Source organism: Chrysemys picta, chromosome 4 (genome assembly GCF_011386835.1).
Source record: "Chrysemys picta bellii isolate R12L10 chromosome 4, ASM1138683v2, whole genome shotgun sequence".
Lineage (NCBI taxonomy): Eukaryota > Metazoa > Chordata > Testudines > Emydidae > Chrysemys > Chrysemys picta.
The window spans coordinates 1,292,942-1,310,979 of record NC_088794.1 but is presented as its reverse complement, the minus strand read 5'-3'; the positions used below and the strand labels follow the sequence as shown (position 1 = coordinate 1,310,979).

Sequence of the window (18,038 nt, the reverse complement as noted above, 5' to 3'; positions counted from 1 at the left end):
ACAGATGGACGCAGGTGGCACCTACGGCTTTATTCAGCGACCGGACGCGCTAGGGTCGCTCAGCACAGCAGAGGGCGGGGGGCTCCCAGTGCGGCCCATGACCGCGCCCCCCGTGGTATCTGGGGGCCCAGGCTGCCCCCCAGGGGTGGGGGACATGGGGGGGGAGACCTCAAAGGATGCTGGGAAATTCTCAGGCTATGTCAGAAAAGGTGCAGAACCAGCATTGAGTGGGGGAAGGGCAATAAATTAACGATGGTGGCTGGGGGGCGGGGAGCCCGGGGGGGGGAAATCTCAGGTGGCAGAAGGAGCCCTCACGTGGGGCTTTCACAGGTGGTTTCTCAGGATGTGGGGTGCAGGGGGGGCCAGCAGGGGGGTTTCTCAGGCCCCCTGTGGCAAGGTTCCTCGGGGCTCATCCAGCTGTTGGTTCGCTCCTCGAAGGCGGGTTCCCCGCGGGGGGCGGGGGGGTCGCTCTCCAGAGCTGGGGGTCTGCCTGCAACAGAGAGCCGGGGGGTCATAGGGGGGAACGGGTCCGACCTGGGCCCCTGCGCTGGGGGGAACCAGGCAGTCCAGGGTAACGGGGACCCAGGGTGGAGAGACAGATGGGGACCCAGCCCCTCCTGCCCGGGACGGCTGCTACCACAGCCATGGGGGCGGTAAGTGGAGGGGCCCTTCCCCTCCCAGAGTCCTTTGTGGAGGCTCCCACGTGGTGCAGCCCGAGCAGGTGGCCCTGGGAGTGCTGGTGAGGGTGGGGAGGGGTCAGGGTTTGGGGTGCAGGGCACAGGGCGGAGGTGGGGCAGGGAAGGCGTGGGGGGGCCAGGGCAGGGGCACAGGGTGGAGGGGCAGGGTAGGCATGGGGGGCGCTGGGGCAGGGAAGGCGTGGGGGGGCGGCCGGGGGCATCAGTACCTCGCGCTCAGCGGTGCAGGTTCTCGTAGTCGGGCCCATCGTCCTCGCTCTCCCGGTCGCTGGCGCCTGTGACGGGAGCCGGAGGGGGTGAGACGGGGCTTCCCAGAAACCCCCCCAAACCCAACCTGTGGGGCTCCCCAGAACCCCTTCGGCCCCCCAGGGCTTTCCCAGAACCGCCCCCCCGGCCCTTCCCACGGGGCTGTCCCAGAACTGCTCCAGCCCCCTCCCCCCATGCTCCCCAGAACCCCCCCCAGGCTCCTCACAATCCTCCCAGGCCCCACCCTCAGGGCTCCTCAGAACCGCCCCCCCAGCCCCACACACAGGGCCTCCCCACAGCCCAGCCCCCTTGGGTGCTACTCATACACCTGGCTTGTAAGGAGGTTCCTGGGTCCCCAGCGAGGTGGGTTCCTGGGAGGACAGGTCCCCCAGGCTTGGGGACCCCCTCACTCACAATAGCGGGGGAGGGGCAGGCACCCCCCCAAACACACTCACCGTAGTGGGCGTCAGGGAGGCCGGATACAGGCTCTGGCATGTTGACGTACTCCAGGCTGTCAGCTGTGGGGAGCGATCGGGGGCAGTGAGCCACGGGGGGTGCAGGGGGACCCCCGACTGGGGATGGAGGAACTGCTCCAGGGGATCCCCGTGCACTGGCCCCTGGGGGGTTCAGTCCCCACTACCCCCCCACCTATGCACTGGGATCTCGACCCGGCCCCTGGGGATCCCATGGGGGGGGGTTCAGTCTCATCTCCTCCCCCAACCCCTCCCCTGCTGCTCCTCCGCATGGTCCCTGCCGGGGAATCGCTCTCTTCCCCCCGTCAGCCCCAGTTCCAGGATCCCCCCTCCCTGAGCTGGGCCAGGCACGGACAGACAGATGGGGCTGGGGGTCCCGCACTCACCCAGCGACTCCCTCTGGGCCTCCGGCATGTTCTCGTACTCATCCCCCATTCCCACTGCCAGAGAGCGAGAGAAGGGGTCAGTGAGGGGGGAGGGCCTGCCCTCCAACTTCTCCCCACAGCAGGGACCTGGGAACTCCCCAGGCCCCACCCCCTAGGCTCCAATCTGGGACCCACCCAGAGATGTTCGGGTCTCCCCTCTCCCTACAGATTACACCTGGATCCCAATACAGCTGGGTGACTGGGGGCCGGGGACACACCCAAATGGGGCGCGAGGGATGAGATAGTGACCAGGGCAAGAAGGGGTCAGTTGGCTGTTCCCCCCCCCCCCAGCGCAATGCCAGGGGGCAGAGAGAGGTTAATGCTGATAGCAGGGGACAGTGGAACTGCCTGACACTAGATCCACTCAGAAACGGTCCCGGGACAGTATGGGCCCAAGCCAAGGCTGGGGGACAGGTACTCAGAGTGGCCCTCTGCTCCGGCCCTGTGGGAGATGGGTGGGCTGGACGGTGGCCCCGACTCACCTGAGGACGCGCTGTCCCTGAGCTCTGGCCCCGAGGTGACCAGCTCCGTGGGGGACGTCTCGGTGACGCTGTCGGGAAGCACCTCACTGCAGGGGGTGGAATGGGAAGGGTGAGACTGACCAACCAGAGCATGCACCACACTCCTGCCTCTGACCCTGCCCCAACCCCCCCCATAGCAATGACCCCTGTGACACCCTGACACCCCCATATTCACCACTGTCATGTCACTAGGGTATGTTTGTACAAAGTCTGCCTTGTGAGGGGTCATTCTAAAAGTCCTGATCTGCTAGATATTAATATTTCTTTAGATTGTAGGTGCTATCGTCGTATGTGAAGTTATGAAGTTTGGCTGTGTATGTGTTACTGAAACACGTTGTGAGGTTGAGAACACCCACAAGCAGCCTTTCAGGTACAACAACGTTAATGGCTTGTTGAGGAAATGCACAAGCACAAGGATCACCCCAGGAACTGCGTACAATAGAATCCCAGAATCCTAGAAGATCAGGGTTGGAAGGGCCCTCGGGAGGTATCTAGTCCAACCCCCTGCTCAAAGCAGGACCAACCCCAACTAAATCATCCCAGCCAGGGCTTTGTCAAGCCGGGCCTTAAACACCTCTCAGCGAGAGCACCACACAATGGGGACTGTCTGAGCCAGGCCACAGCAAAAGAGCTTTCCAGCAAGTGGGGAGAAGATAGAAAAGGGGGAAATGACATCCTGGGGGGACCTCACTCCCCCCACAACAACACACCTGGAAACGCCTGAGGGGCAAGGACTGAACGGGGGGAAGTGATGGGCCCAGGCTAGAAGGAGCTTTAGCCCGTGAATGAAAACCTGGGAAAGCCAAGGCAGCTTGTGCCTGAAGAGTCTGCCCGGCTGGTTATCGCTCAGGGTGAGAATTTACTCATTTATATCCCACCTATCTCGTGTGTTAGGCTCAGGTTGCGGTTTTACTACGGTAATCTGCCTTGATCTGTTTGCTGTCCCTCATCATCACTTCACATCTATCCTTTGTGGTGAATAAACTTGTTTTTGTTTTCTCTAAACCCGTGTGTGGGATTCACCAGACTCCTTGTTGTTTTTGTAGATACAGACTAACACGGCTACCCCCTGATACTTGATAGCCGGGGGCCAAAAGCTGTGCAGAGCTTCCCCCACATTGAGGGGGGGGTGGATTTCAGGAGCTTGCGCTCTGCGGGTCTCTGGGCAGCGCCAGACGATACAATTTGGGGTTCACTCTCCAGAGGGGGTTTGCACTTGAGTGCTGGGCAATCTCCGTGTCTGTGTCTGTGTCTGGCCCTACCTGTGTGTGCTGGAGGTGGCTTGAGGGCCTGGCTCAGCAGGGCAGGGTGAGGGAGCCCAGGCGGGTGGAACCGGGGGGCTCAGTGGGACCCCAGTACATCAGGTGGTCCCCTGGTAGGGGGGGGCAATCTGTCACAACTCCCATCCATGATCTTTGACCCCCAGGCTTGGCTCCAGTGTCACGCCCAGTCCTGCCACCCCATGGGCTGTCCCCCCAGGCCTCCCCGGCCCATTTCCCCCCCCCGAGTCCGTCTCCCCCCTCTCATCTCCCTGCCCATCTTCCCCCAACAGCTCCTCCCCCGCAGCCCGTACACGTAGCCGGGGGTGTAGATCTCGTTGTTATAGTCGTTGTCGTCGTCGTCGTCCCCACGGGGTCGCTCTGCAATCGAGACACGGGGGGGGAGGGGTTAGAATGGGGGGGCACCGGCTGCTCTGACCCCTTCTCTCCCTGCCCCTTCCCCTCCTGCCTGCCCCCCACCCTCTGCCCACCCCCCCACCACCCCTCCCGACTCCTGCCCCACCCTCTGCCCACCCCCCCACCACCCCTCCCGACTCCTGCCCCACCCTCTGCCCACCCCACCCCCTCCCATCACCTGCATCGTCCTGCCCCCCCACCTGGCAGCGGTTCTGACACTGGCCCCTGCCCCCCCCCACGCTTCCCAGGGAGGGGGGTGGTCCAGACTCACCCTCGTTCTCGTAGCTGGGGACGCTGTCTAGAGGGGGAGGGGAGAGAAAGGTGTCAGTCACCCCCAAAGACCAATGACCCCTCCTCCCCCTCCCCATATCTCTGCCTGTCACTCCCCCCTCCTCCATCCTCCCCGTCCATCTGTCTGTCCATCACTGATATCCCGGCCGTCCATCCCCCGTCCCCCTGTCCCCCCGTCCGTCTGTCTGTCCATCACTGCTATCCCATCTGCCCGTCCCCATAGCCGTCCGCCCATCCCCCAAACCGTCCGCCCATCCCCCATTTGCCCATCCCCCTGTCTGTCCGTCCATCATGACTATCTCGTCCGTCCCCCCCCAGCCGTCTATCCATCCCCCTGTCTGTCTCCCCGTGTTTCTGTCTGCACATCCCCATTTCTCTCACCCCCCCCCCCCACTCACCGTTGTCGGTCTCTGTCCTGGTGAAGGAGACTTGGCGGCTCTGAGGCGCCTGTGGGGATCGCCTGAAATGGATGGGGGGCTGGATTAGGAGGGGCAGGCCAGGCCTGAGCCCCCCCCCCCAGCCAGCACACGGACACCCCTGCCATCCCCGACATGTCCTGCCCCATCCAGAGCACACGCCCACCATAAGATTTTGAGTGAATACGGTGTGTGCCTCAGTTTCCCTGGATGCTGCATTGTTCACTAGCGGGTGGGAAGGGCCCTGTGCTCTCTGCAGAGGCCCAGCGATGCAGGTGTGAGGGTTTGGGCCAGGTCCACGGAGCGTGTGTGAAGTCAATGGCAAATCCAATCACCGGGACGTTTGCTAACGACTGCCTGGCGCCCCCCCTACCCGCAGGCAGCCAGCCAGGCGTGCCCCGCTGGGGAGTTCAGAGGAGCCAGGCGGGGCTGGTAAGTGTTGGCTGGGGGGGAGCCAGGGAGCGGACAGGGCTCAGAGCAGGAGCCAGGGGGTCTCTGCAGCGGGCCAGGCCGGGCCGGGCTTTAACCTGCTTCTCTCTGGGCTACCCGAGGGCTGTGCCCGGCCAGTCCCACAGGGACCCGGCTCTGTCTGCAGCCGCTGCCTGGCCCCGCAGGAGCTGGCGCTGGGGGTGACACGTCTCCCTCAGGCTCCGACTCAGGGGGACTCGCGGGGCTCACCCTGGAGGAAGAGTGGGACCCCTGGGGTCTGTAGTCCCAACCCTGTGGCTCTGTGACACCAGCACACGCCCTGACACGCTTGCACCAACACACGCCCTGACTTATCCCTGCTGACACACCACAGCAAGGTGACTGCAGCGCCCCCCCACCCCCCAGCAGTGTCTGTGGGGCCTGGCCAGCACCCACCAGCCCAAAAAACTGGACCTGGGGCGGCCAAGGCCTGTGGGGTGGACTCATGGGGCACTGGGGGAGCCACGGGTTCTGGGCAGGGATCGGGGGGAAGCCCCATGGGGTGGAAGTCAGCAATGTACAGGAATTGCTCAGAGTGGGGGTGTCCTGGGGGTGGGGGGCAGGGCAGGGATGGGGGTCGCTGGTGTACTCATGGGATGGACAGGAACTGCTCAGGGTGGGGGGCAGGGCAGGGAGGGGGGTCGCCGGGGTACTCATGGGGTGGACAGGAACTGCTCAGGATGGGGGTGTCCCGGGAGTGGGGGGCAGAGCAGGGAGGGGGGTCGCTGGGGTACTCACGGGGTGGACAGGAACTGCTCAGGATGGGGGTGTCCCGGGAGTGGGGGGCAGGGCAGGGCGAGGAGGGAGGTCGCTGGGGTACTCACGGGATGGACAGGAACTGCTCAGGATGGGGGTGTCCCGGGAGTGGGGGGCAGGGCGGGGAGGGGGGGTCGCTGGGGTACTCATGGGGTGGACAGGAACTGCTCAGGATGGGGGTGTCCCGGGAGTGGGGGGCAGGGCGGGGAGGGGGGGTCGCTGGGGTACTCATGGGGTGGACAGGAACTGCTCAGGGTGGGGGGCAGGGCAGGGAGGGGGGGTCGCTGGGGTACTCACGGGATGGACAGGAACTGCTCAGCGGGCGGCACCGGTTGTTGTTTGATCTGGTTCCTGGAGGGATCTGGGGAGACAGGACAATGGCGTGACTGGGGGGCAGGGGGCGGGAAGATGGGGGTTCAGGGTGTGGAGGTGCAGTGGGGCACATGGCCGGGGATGGGGGAGCAGGGAGTACAGGGTGGGGGTGGGGAATAGGGGATGGGTGCAGGGGATACGAGGGGTCACAAGGGTACAGGGTGGGGGTGCGGAATAGGGGATGGGTGCAGGGGATACGAGGGGTCACAAGGGTACAGGGTGGGGGTGGGGAATAGGGGATGGGTGCAGGGGATACGAGGGGTCACAGGGGTACAGGGTGGGGGTGGGGAATAGGGGATGGGTGCAGGGGATACGAGGGGTCACAAGGGTACAGGGTGGGGGTGGGGAATAGGGGATGGGGTGCAGGGGATACAAGGGGTTACAGGGGTACAGGGTGGGGTGCAGGGGATACAAGGGGTTACAGGGGTACAGGGTGGGGGGGAATAGGGGATGGGTGCAGGGGATACGAGGGGTCACAGGGGTACAGGGTGGGGGTGGGGAATAGGGTGCAGGGGATACGAGGGGTCACAAGGGTACAGGGTGGGGGTGGGGAATAGGGGATGGGGTGCAGGGGATACAAGGGGTTACAGGGGTACAGGGTGGGGTGCAGGGGATACAAGGGGTTACAGGGGTACAGGGTGGGGGGGAATAGGGGATGGGTGCAGGGGATATGAGGGGTCACAGGGGTACAGGGTGGGGGTGGGGAATAGGGGATGGGTGCAGGGGATACGAGGGGTCACAGGGATACAGGGTGGGGGTGGGGATTAGGGGATGGGGTGCAGGGGATACAAGGGGTTACAGGGATACAGGGTGGGGGGGGATAGGGGATGGGTGCAGGGGATACGAGGGGTCACAGGGCTACAGGGTGGGGTGCAGGGGATACGAGGGGTCACAGGGGTACAGGGTGGGGTGCAGGGGATACAAGGGGTTACAGGGGTACGGGGTGGGGTGCATGGGGGGTACTCACAGTTGGCTCTGGTCAGCACCATGAAGCTGTTGGGGGGGACACAAGGTGGGGGTCTGTGGGGGGCAGAGGAGATGCCATTAGAGCCAGGCAAGGTCCCCCCTCAGCACCTGCCAGATACCCCCAGGGAGACCCCCTGCCCCCCCAAACTCACCCCAAGGGAGCCCCCCTATGCCCAGACCCCCCTGCCCCCTGGCCAATCCCAGCCCTTAACACCCCACCCCACTGTCCCACCCTTCGCCCCTCCCCCGGGGACCCCAAGCCCCTGCTGGGCAGCTCCCTCGTTGTGCGCCAGACAGACAGACATGGGGACAGACGGACTCACTTGTACTCGTAGTCCCCGACCGCCTGGGCTCCGTGGGCTGGCGAGAGAGCAGGGCGCAGCGTTAGGGGTGGGGGCAGGGGGGGTCCGTCCCACTCTGCTCCTGCGGGGGATGGGAGAGATTGAGGGGACAGGACCCCCCATGGTAGCCCAGCACAGGGGAGGGGGCTGGTGTGGGGTCTGGAGGGGAGCAGGGTGTATGTTGGGGGGGCTCAGGGGGGAGGAACGTGTGGGGGTTTCCCTGGGGGGAGCAGGGTGTTTGTGGGAGGGTTCTGGGGGGGGAGCAGGGGTGGGGGCAAGGGGGGTACCTGGGGGGGGCAGAAAGGCATGGGGGGCAGGTGAATGTCACGCTGCCCCCATGGCTGGAGCTGGGGCAGCCCATGTGCAGCCCCCCAGGCCCGGGCCACGCTGTATGGGGGCGGGGGGGGCACTGGACTTACCAGGAGAGCCCGTGTCCCGGCAGCCGATGCAGAGAGCCGTGGCCAGCACCGCCGGGAGAACCAGCACGAAGGCCCAGAGCACCCCGGCCAGAGAGATGGCCTCCATTGCACCTGGGGGGGGAGAGAGGGAGTTAGGGGGACCCCAGCCAGAGAGATGGCCTCCATTGCACCTGGGGGGGGAGAGAGGGAGTTAGGGGGACCCCCGGCCAGAGAGATGGCCTCCATTGCACCTGGGGGGGGAGAGAGGGAGTTAGGGGGACCCCAGCCAGAGAGACGGCCTCCATCGCTCCTGGGGGGGAAGAGGGAGTTAGGGGGACCCCCGGCCAGAGAGATGGCCTCCATTGCACCTGGGGGGGGGGAGAGAGAGTTAGGGGGACCCCCGGCCAGAGAGACGGCCTCCATCGCTCCTGGGGGGGGAGAGGGAGTTAGGGGGACCCCCGGCCAGAGAGATGGCCTCCATTGCACCTGGGGGGGGGGAGAGAGAGTTAGGGGGACCCCCGGCCAGAGAGACGGCCTCCATCGCACCTGGGGGGGGGAGAGGGAGTTAGGGGGGACCCCGGCCAGAGAGATGGCCTCCATCGCACCTCGGGGGGGAGAGGGGGTTGGGGGGGACCCCGGCCAGAGAGACGGCCTCCATCGCTCCTGGGGGGGGAGAGGGAGTTAGGGGGACCCCCGGCCAGAGAGACGGCCTCCATCGCTCCTGGGGGGGGAGAGGGAGTTAGGGGGACCCCGGCCAGAGAGACGGCCTCCATCGCACCTGGGGGTGTGGGGGAGGGGAGCCAGGACTCCTGGGTTCTCTTCCCAGCTCAGGGAGTGGATGTCACGTAGTGTGGGGGACACAAGGCCCTGCGCTCCCGGCTTCCTGCGATTCACCATGACTCTCAGCCAGCCAGTAAAGCAGAAGGTTTATTTAGACGACAGGAACACAGTCCAAGACAGGTCTTGCAGGTACACACAACAGGACCCCCCTGAGTTAGGTCCATTTTGGGGTCGCAGGGCCCCACAGCCCCCTTGGGAGGTCAGAGCCCTGTCTGTAGGGTTACCATACGTCCTCTTTTTCCCGGACATGTCCGGCTTTTCGGCATTCAAACCCCCGTCCGGGGGGAATTGCCAAAAAGCCGAATATGTCCAGGAAAATGGCGGCTCTGCTCCTCCCCGACTCTTCGGCTCTGTTTAAGAGCCGGGCTGCCCGAGCGCTACCGGCTTCGGGCAGCCCCCGTGCCTCCAGACCCTGCGCCGCCGGAGCCCGGGAGGGGAAGTGCCCGGCCGGGGGCGCAGGGTCCGGGGGCATAGGGGCTGCCCGAAGCCCGAGCGCTACCGGCTTCACGGTTTGCCGGGCAGCCTCCAGACCCTGCGCCCCCGGCTGGGCGCTTCCCCTCCCGGGCTCCAGCTGCGCTGGGCAAGCGCCGGCTGGGGGCGCAGGGTCTGGGGGCTGCCCGGCAAACCGTGAAGCCGGTAGCGCTCGGGCAGCCCTTTTCGCGTGGCTGGGAGTGGGAGGGAGGAGAGGGCGGAGTTAGGGTGGGGAAGGGGCGGAGTTGGGGTGGGGAAATGGGCGGGGCCAGGGCCCGTGGAGGGTCCTCTTTTTTTATTTATGAGATATGGTAACCCTACCTGTCTGGGCTCCCCTCCATTACACCAGCCAGCTCCTGACAACTCCAACTCCCTCCAGCATCTCTCACCCAGCCTCTCCTGGCTCCTCCCCCAGACTTTGTTCAGTTTCCCGGGCAAAGGTGTCACCTGGCCTCTAACCCCTTCCTGGGTTCTCATGTTACATGCTCAGGTATTCTCCTTCGGTCAGTCTCCCCTTCCCCAATGCAGACCATCCTAGCCACACTCCGCTGCCTTCCCAGCCAACACCCCCCACTCAGCATTCAAAGGCCACATTAAGAACAGTCCCAGTTCGTCACGGGGAGACTGAACTGAGCAGGGTCACTTCAGCCAGTGACCCGGGGAAGTTCGAATCTACCCCCATTCCCGTGGATGCCCCCGCATCCCTCCCATTCCTGAGTGGGAATTACACCAGGCCCCTCCAGTTTCACGCCCCCCCTTACGTCGATGGCACTTGTAGTTCGCATGTGGGAGCGTTTATGCGGCCCGTGTCCTTTTCCCACCCCAATACCCCTGGGGTTCCAACTGGGCTGGGGTCTTCTCCCAGCGCTCCAGTCTGGAGGTCGCTGATTCGGGTTCTCTTGGTTCAGAGCCGCCCTTTTTACCCTGGCCACCCTCTCGAAAGGCTCCTCTATGCTGGGCAAGGGTCCTAAAGCTGTTTTCCCCTTGTCCCGGACCTTCCTCCCCCTCTGACAGGGGTCACAGGATCCGCAGTACTGTCGGACAGTAACAAAGACCCCAGGCCAGTAAAAGCTCCGTAGCAGCCTCTGCTGGGTACGCCAGGTTCCCTGGTGCCCTGAGAGGGGAATGTCATGGGCCCGGCACAGCAGCTGGCGGCGATACTTCTGGGGTACCACCAGCTGCCTCCTGATCCCCCCCAACTCCATTTTCCCTGGGGGAGCCCATTCTCGGTACAGGAACCCCTTCTCCCACAGGAACCTTTTCCGGCCACCTCGTCCCATGGTCTGTACCGCATTGAGGTCGGCCAGGTCCCTTATCTTCCGCAAGGAGGGATCTCTCTGCAACTCGGCCTGGAACTCAGCAGCTGGGACAGGGATGGCCACCTGCTCTCTCTCGCCGGCTGGGTCTGAAGCCGCAGCCTCCCTGATCCGTGTCCCTGGGTGTTTCCTCCCCACCGTTGTCAGGGCGCAGTGCCCCTCGCCAGCTCTGGCTACAGGTTATGACCAGGGCACCCTGGGGGTTGCTTGGCCAGTCCTCAAGGTCCCCCCCCATTAACACCTCAGTGGGCAAATGGTGGTGCACCCCCACTTCCTTGGGGCCCTCCTTGGCCCCCCACTTCAGGTGTAACCTCGCCACGGGCACCTTGAATGGGGTCCCACCCACCCCCGTCAGGGTCAGGTAGGTGTTGGGCACCACCTGATCTGGAGCCACCACCTCGGGCCGGGCCAGCGTCACCTCTGCGCCCGTATCCCAGTATCCATTGACCTTCCTCCCATCCACCTCCAGGGGAACAAGGCACTTGCTCCGCAGGGACAGCCCCGCGCCTACCGTATAAACGGAGAACCTTGAGTCCAGAGCATCCAGCCCCCAAGAGGAGCTGGCCTGGCCACTCCTCCCTCCTGAGCCGTTGGGAAGCTGTCAGCCCCACTTGCCTGGGCCGTTTTTACCTTGTCTGGCTGGGTCTCTACCAAGTTGACCCTCTGTGGGTTCGGTCTGCTCAGTCTGTCCTTGAGCTTGGGGCACTGGGTCCGTATGTGGCCTCTCTGGCCACAGTGATAACAGCCCATGTCCCGTGGGTCCCCTCGAGCCGGTCGGTTGGTCCTGACACTGGGTGTTCCCCTTGGGAGAGGGTTCGCCATGTTTCCCCTTTGGGAGGTTCCAGGGTCACTCTCTCTCTGCGTTGTAGCGGGCCTGTTCCTTTGGGACTCCTCCCTGTTATCCCCTGCCAGGCTGTTCACAAACTCGTCGGCCAGCTGGCCTGTGTGCTGCGGGTTCTCTGGCTTTTGGTCCATCAACCATCGCCTCAGGTCGGATGGGCACTGCTCATACAGGTGCTCCAGTATGAATAGGTCAAGCAGGTCCTCTATAGTTTGGGCCCCAGCTGTCCACTTGCGGGCATACCCCTGCGCCCGGTTGGCCAGTTGTAGGTATGTGACCTCGCGGGTTTTACGCTGACTCCGGAACCTTTTCCGGTACATCTCAGGGCTCAGCCCAAACTCGCGGAGCAGGGCCTTTCTGAACAGTTCGTAGTCCCCTGTCTCCGCCCCTTTCAGTCGGCTGTACACCTCCCTGGCTGTGGGGTCCAGTGAGGGGATGAGAAACTGGAGCCTGTCTACAGGGTCAACCTGGAGCAGCTCGCAGGTATTCTCAAAGGCCGTCAGGAAGGTCTCCATGTCCTCCCCCTCCTTACGCTGGGCCAGGAAGCACTGATCAAAGCTCTTTGCAGTCTTGGGTCCCCCTCGCTCACCGCAGCCGGGGCCTCACTGCTCCTCAGCCTGGCCAGTTCCAGCTCATGCTGACCTTGGTTCTCCTTCTCTTCCCGCTCCTGCTGACGTTGTTTCTTTTTATGCTGACGCTTTTTCCATTCTTTTCGCTTCTGCTTTAGTTCTTGCTTCCTTAACTCAAGCTTGTCTCATTTTCCATTCATATTCCAGCCGCCTCTGCTCCAGGGACGGGGAGCTCTGCCGGGACGATCCGCTGCTGGCCGCCGGGGTCAGGGTGCCCTCGGTATTCGCTGGGCTTCCCCCAACCCCTCCCCTAGGTATAGGTAGGCAGGGTCTCGGGATGTCCTCGGCAGCAGTCTGACCCCTCCCAGCCATGTCAGGCCCCGGGGCCCACGCTGCATCTGCCGGGCGGCTTCCCTCAGGGACAGGGCTCGGTTCATCCAAGCGATCCCTCTCCTCCAGCTGGGCAATGAGCTGTTCTTTGGTGGACCTCTCAATGCGCAGCCCCCTCTGCCTGCACTGCTCCACCAGGTCGCTCTTGAGGCGTTTAGCATCCATCCTCCTGCTGGCCACTCGCCGGCCTGTGCTCTCCGCTTTCCACCGTTCCAGGGGGACCCCTAGTGTGCCAGCCCTTCTTCAGGTCACCCCCTCTCTGCCAGGGTCGAGCTGCAGACTCCTCTGCCCTGGGACCACTCACTGCGATCCCCCGGGGGACCCTGTTACTGCAACAGTCCTTCTCTCTGGTCACACACTCCCAGGGGTGAATCGCCCCCTGAAATTGTCTCTTTCTGACTCTTCAGCCCACCTGGTCCCCGTCGATCCCCCTTCATTTTACTGCTCCCCAGTCACTTACTGCAGACAGCACCGTCCACGGGGTGCAGTAGATCCCACCACTGCCACCAGTTGTCATGGAGTGTGGGGGGACACAAGGCCCTTCACCCCCGGCTTCCTGCGATTTACCATGACTCTCAGCCAGCCAGTAAAGCATTTAAAGACCACATTAAGAACAGTCCCAGTTCGTTACAGTGGGGTTTAGTATTTAGGTGAGGGGCTGGGAACCCCAACTTCTGGGTTCTCTCCCAGACTCTGGGAGGGGAGTGGGGCCTGGTGGGTTAGAGCAGGGTGGGCGAGTCTGGGAGCCAGGACTCATAGAAGATCAGGGTTGGAAGGGACCTTAGGAGGTATCTAGTCCAACCCCCTGCTCAAAGCAGGACCAACCCCAACTAAATCATCCCAGCCAGGGCTTTGTCAAGCCTGACCTTAAAAACCTCTAAGGATGGAGATTCCACCACCTCCCTAGGTAACCCATTCCAGTGCTTCACCACCCTCCTAGTGAAATAGTGTTTCCTAATATCCAACCTAAACCTCCCCCACTGCAACTTGAGACCATTACTCCTTGTTCTGTCATCTGCCACCACTGAGAACAGTCTAGAGCCATCCTCTTTGGAACCCCCCTTCAGGTAGTTGAAGGCTGCTATCAAATCCCCCCTCATTCTTCTCTTCTGCAGACTAAATAACCCCAGTTCCCTCAGCCTCTCCTCATAAGTCATGTGCTCCAGACCCCTAATCATTTTTGTTGCCCTCCGCTGGACTCTTTCCAATTTTTCCACATCCTTCTTGTAGCGTGGGGCCCAAAACTGGACACAGTATTCCAGATGAGGCCTCACCAATGTCGAATAGAGGGGAACGATCACGTTCCTCGATCTGCTGGTAATGCCCCTACTTATACAGCCCAAAATGCCATTAGTCTTCTTGGCAACAAGAGCACACTGTTGACTCAGATCCAGCTTCTCGTCCACTGTGACCCCCAGGTCCTTTTCTGCAGAACTGCTGCCTAGCCACTCGGTCCCTAGTCTGTAGCAGTGTATGGGATCTCTCCAGATTCCTGGGTTCTGTCCCCGGCTCTGGGAGGAGAGTGGGGGCTGGTGGTTAGAGCAGGGGGGGGCTGGGAGCCAGGACTCCTGGGTCCGTTCCCCAGCTCTGGGAGGGGAGTGGGGGCTGGTGGTTAGAGCAGGGGGGTCTGGGAGCCAGGACTCCTGGGTTCTCTCCCCAGCTCTGGGAGGGGAGTACGGGCTGGTGGGTTGGAGCAGGGGCTGAGAGCCAGGACTCCGGGGTTCTCTCCCCAGCTCTGGGAGGGAAGTGCGGGCTGGTGGGTTAGAGCAGGGGCTGGGAGCCAGGACGCCTGGGTTCTCTCCCCGGCTCTGGGAGGGGACGGGGGGCTGGTGGGTTAGAGCAGGGGCTGGGAGCCAGGACTCCGGGGTTCTCTCCCCATCTCTGTGAGGAGAGTGGGGGCTGGTGGGTTAGAGCAGGGGGGGCTGGGAGCCAGGACTTCTGGGTTCTCTCCCTGGCTCTGGGAGGGGAGTGCGGGCTGGTGGGTTGGAGCAGGGGCTGGGAGCCAGAACTCCGGGGTTCTCTCCCAGTCTCTGTGAGGAGAGTGGGGGCTGGTGGGTTGGAGCAGGGGGGACTGGGAGCCAGGACTCCTGGGTTCTCTCCCCAGCTCTGTGAGGGGAGGGGGGCTGGTGGGTTGGAGCAGGGGGGCTGGGAGCCAGGACTCCGGGGTTCTCTCCCCGGCTCTGGGAGGGGAGTGGGGCCTGGTGGGTTGGAGCAGGGGGGGCTGGGAGCCAGGACACCTGGGTTCCATCCCTGGCTCTGCTGCCTGCCAGGCTGTGATATCTGCACCAGGCCCTCGACCCTTGAGCCTGGCATCACTGAGCCCGTCTCTCGCGGGGTCTGTGCAGCGCCCAGCGCGCCGGGTCCCAGGCTTGGCTGATGGTGGGACCGGATCCTGCCGGTTGCTGGGGGGCGAGGCTGAGTCACCGGGGTGGGGGAGGCCGGATCTGCTGCTGCAGCAGGTGGGTGGAGGGAGCGGGGCTGCTGGCTCAGGCGCCGCTCGGCTCCGTCTCTGCAGCTGCGGTTTCCACCCCAGCGGCGCCCAGCTCTCGCTGCAGCTGCCGCCCCCGGGGAGCCTCGGCTGGGGCCTGCACCAAGCTCCCGGCAAAGCAGCCGCAGCGGGGCCCAGCTCACACGCAGGCCAGGCCCCTGCGCCAGAGACCCCGGGGTGCGCCAGGCTCCCGCTGCCCCAGCCGTCTGCACCATCCCCACGCACGCCAGAGTCACACCTCTCTTATTGTCCCTTATTATAATAGGACCTACCCAAACTCCCTGGGCTCTGCCCAGTTGCTCCTCCCCCACTGCCCAGATCAAAGGCCCATGAGTTCAGGTGCTGCCCAGACACAGAGGAAGAGACAGTCCCAGCCCCACAGCATTCGCAGCCCAAAACACACAAAGGGTGAGAAAGGAAACTGACGCTCTGCTGGGAGCAGGGACCAGCCCCAAAGCACACAGATAGAACCCAGGAGTCCTGGCTCCCAGCCAGACCCCAGTCCCCTCCCAGAGCTGGGGAGAGAACCCAGGAGTCCTGGCTCCCAGCCCCCCCTGCTCTAACCCACCAGCCCCCACTCCTCTCCCAGAGCCCGGGAAAGAACCCAGGAGTCCTGGTTCCCAGCCCTCCCCCCACTCCCCTCCCAGAGCTGGGGAGAGAACCCAGGAGTCCTGGCTCCCAGCACCCCCTGCTCTAACCCACCAGTCCCCACTCCCCTCCCAGAGCCGGGGAGAGAACCCAGGAGTCCTGACCCCCAGCCCCCCCTGCTCTACCCACTAGACCCCCCACCCCCGAACCACGACAGAACCCGGAGTCCTGGCTCCCAGTCACGACCCCCATCCTGCGCCTGTCCCAGTCCCCATGTGTCAGAGGGGCACAGCCCCACACAGGGCTGGACGCGTCTCCCTGGCAGGCCCCCATCCAGGCCAGGCCCTGCCAGTGCCGCTCCTGCAAACAGGCCCTGGCCGGACAGCCTGAGCCCTGGAGCGTGGCCAAGGGGCGACCACAAACCACCGGGTCGGTTAGGGGCGGAAACCGGCAGCGCTTGGGAACTCACTCGAGAGGAACCGGGCGGGGGGGTGGTAGGGGAGCTGGAGAACAAGATGGGGGGGACCCCCATCAAGGTTAGGATTGAGGGGCACCAGCAGGAGTAGGGTGGGGAGACCAGGGCTGATGGGGGCACTGGAGAGGTGGGGGGGGGGAAGTGGGGGAGCCCAGGGCTAACGGGGGCTGTAGGTCGGGGTTGAGGGGCACTGGAAGGGGGGGCAGTGGGGGAGCCCAGGCCTAACAGGGGCTGTGGGTCGGGGTTGAGGGGTACTGGAGAGGTGGGGGGGAGCAGTGGGGGAGCCCAGGGCTAATGGGTGCTGTGGGTCGGGGTTGAGGGGCAGTGGAGAGGTGGGGGGGCAGGGGGGAGCCCAGGGCTAACGGGGCTGTGGGTCGGGGTTGAGGGGCACTGGAGAGGTGGGGCGGCCAAGGGGGAGCCCAGGGCTAACAGGGGCTGTGGGTCGGGGTTGAGGGGTACTGGAGAGGTGGGGGGGAGCAGTGGGGGAGCCCAGGGCTAACAGGGGCTGTGGGTCAGGGTTGAGGGGCACTGGAGGGGGGGCAGTGGGGGAGCCCAGGGCTAAAGGGGGCTGTGGGTCGGGGTTGAGGAGCACTGGAGGTGGGGAGGAGCAGTGGGGGAGCCAAGGGCTAAAGGGGGCTGTGGGTCAGGGTTGAGGGGCACTGGAGGGGGGGGGAGCAGTGGGGGAGCCCAGGGCTAATGGGGGCTGTGGAGAGATGGGGGGGCAGGAGGGAGCCCAGGGCTAACAGGGGCTGTGGGTCAGGGTTGAGGGGTACTGGAGAGGTGGGGGGGGGAGCAGTGGGGGAGCCCAGGGCTAACAGGGGCTGTGGGTCGGGGTTGAGGGGCAGTGGAGAGATGGGGGGGCAGGGGGGAGCCCAGGGCTAATCGGGGTTGTGGGTCGGGGTTGAGGGACACCGGATAGGTGGGGGAGCAGCAGGGGAGCCCAGGGCTAACGGTGGGTTGGGGTTGAAGGGTCCCAACCCCATGGCGCCGTTGAGTGACCATCCGGCTCCGCGTGGGCCCTGGCCGCATGCTTGCGCTGCCTGTCCCGGCCCGAGGGGGGCGCCGTGCCTGCGCCAACGCCCCGCGGATGGAGCTCGCGCTCGAGGCAGCAAAACAGGAAAAGCCGAGATGGTATCGGGGGGCGCGGCACACCCTGGAGACGCTGCCCCCCGGTGCCCAACCCCACCGTGCCCCACGGCAACACCTGCTCCGGGCAGCCCCCCAGGGTCACCACTGGCCCCTTCGCAACCTCATCTGCGAACCCCAGAGGGGAGATGCCTGGTCCAGGCCCCGTCTCCGGACAGCGCCCAAGGCCCCCACTGAGCCTCGCCCCCACCACTATCCCTGCAGGGGTCACAGGCACAAGCCCCGGCTGGGGGGCCACAGCCCCCGTCTCCGGGAGTGGCCGCGCGGGGTCCGGGGAATAGCGCCGTGGGTCTGGGCCAGTCACTGGAGATTTGGGGGAGCTGAGAGCCCCCCACTCCCACTCCCCAGCAGGAGAGGCGGGGGGATTTCACAGGCAGGGGGCCAAGCAGAGTCTGGCTCAGACCCACAGGACAGGCTGGAGACCCCCCAGTCCAGGGCCCTCGCCCGGCCCCCGAGAGGGCCCCAGCCCCGAATCCAGCGCACAATAGGGTCACCCAGATGGCAGGCTGATGCTAGCAGCTGGGGGCGGAGGGGAGCGTCCGTGCATCTGGCCGGCCCCGGGGGACAGACGCCACGTCCGGCTTCCTGTGGCTGCAGCCGGGCGGGGGGGCCGGCACCTACCTGGGCCGTGGCGCGTCCGGCGCTGGCTCCTCCGGCGCTGCCACCCACGCCGCGCTGCTCGCGCTCTCCCCCCGGCAGGAAGCTGCGGCGGGCAATGAGCTCCCGGCAGGAAGTCGTAGCGCTGAGCGAGCGGCAGGTGTGTGAGGTTCAGAGGGCCTCCCCCACAGGGGCACGAGGGCTCACGCTCTTGTGCAAGGGGGCGAGTGGCTCACCAAGGAGCAGAGCTCACACCCAGGGTAGGGGGGGCGT

At 64.7% G+C, this 18,038-nt stretch overlaps 1 protein-coding gene across 1 annotated transcript; it reads right to left on the bottom strand.

Moving 5' to 3' along the window:
* Positions 1–17,995, bottom strand: LAT (linker for activation of T cells). The gene is made up of 13 exons (XM_065594119.1): positions 17,790–17,995; positions 8,066–8,176; positions 7,629–7,728; positions 7,307–7,359; positions 6,265–6,328; positions 4,726–4,787; positions 4,308–4,334; positions 3,934–4,000; positions 2,322–2,407; positions 1,801–1,854; positions 1,397–1,459; positions 905–970; positions 1–490 (listed from the first exon to the last, which is right to left on the bottom strand). The coding sequence occupies exons 2-12, from the start codon at positions 8,169–8,171 to the stop codon at positions 912–914; spliced, it is 741 nt and encodes a 246-aa protein (XP_065450191.1). The 5' UTR covers positions 8,172–8,176; positions 17,790–17,995; the 3' UTR covers positions 1–490; positions 905–911.
* Positions 17,996–18,038: the final 43 nt, after the last annotated feature.

Excerpts from the sequence above, each read along its gene's own strand:
- LAT (XM_065594119.1), bottom strand. The coding sequence starts at position 8,171 with ATGGAGGCCATCTCTCTGGCCGGGGTGCTCTGGGCCTTCGTGCTGGTT. Across the intron at positions 2,408-3,933 it reads ATCTACACCCCCGGCTACGT|TGAGGTGCTTCCCGACAGCG; the intron begins GTACGGGCTGCG and ends CACCCCCTGCAG. Across the intron at positions 971-1,396 it reads CCTCCCTGACGCCCACTACG|GCGCCAGCGACCGGGAGAGC; the intron begins GTGAGTGTGTTT and ends CTCCCGTCACAG.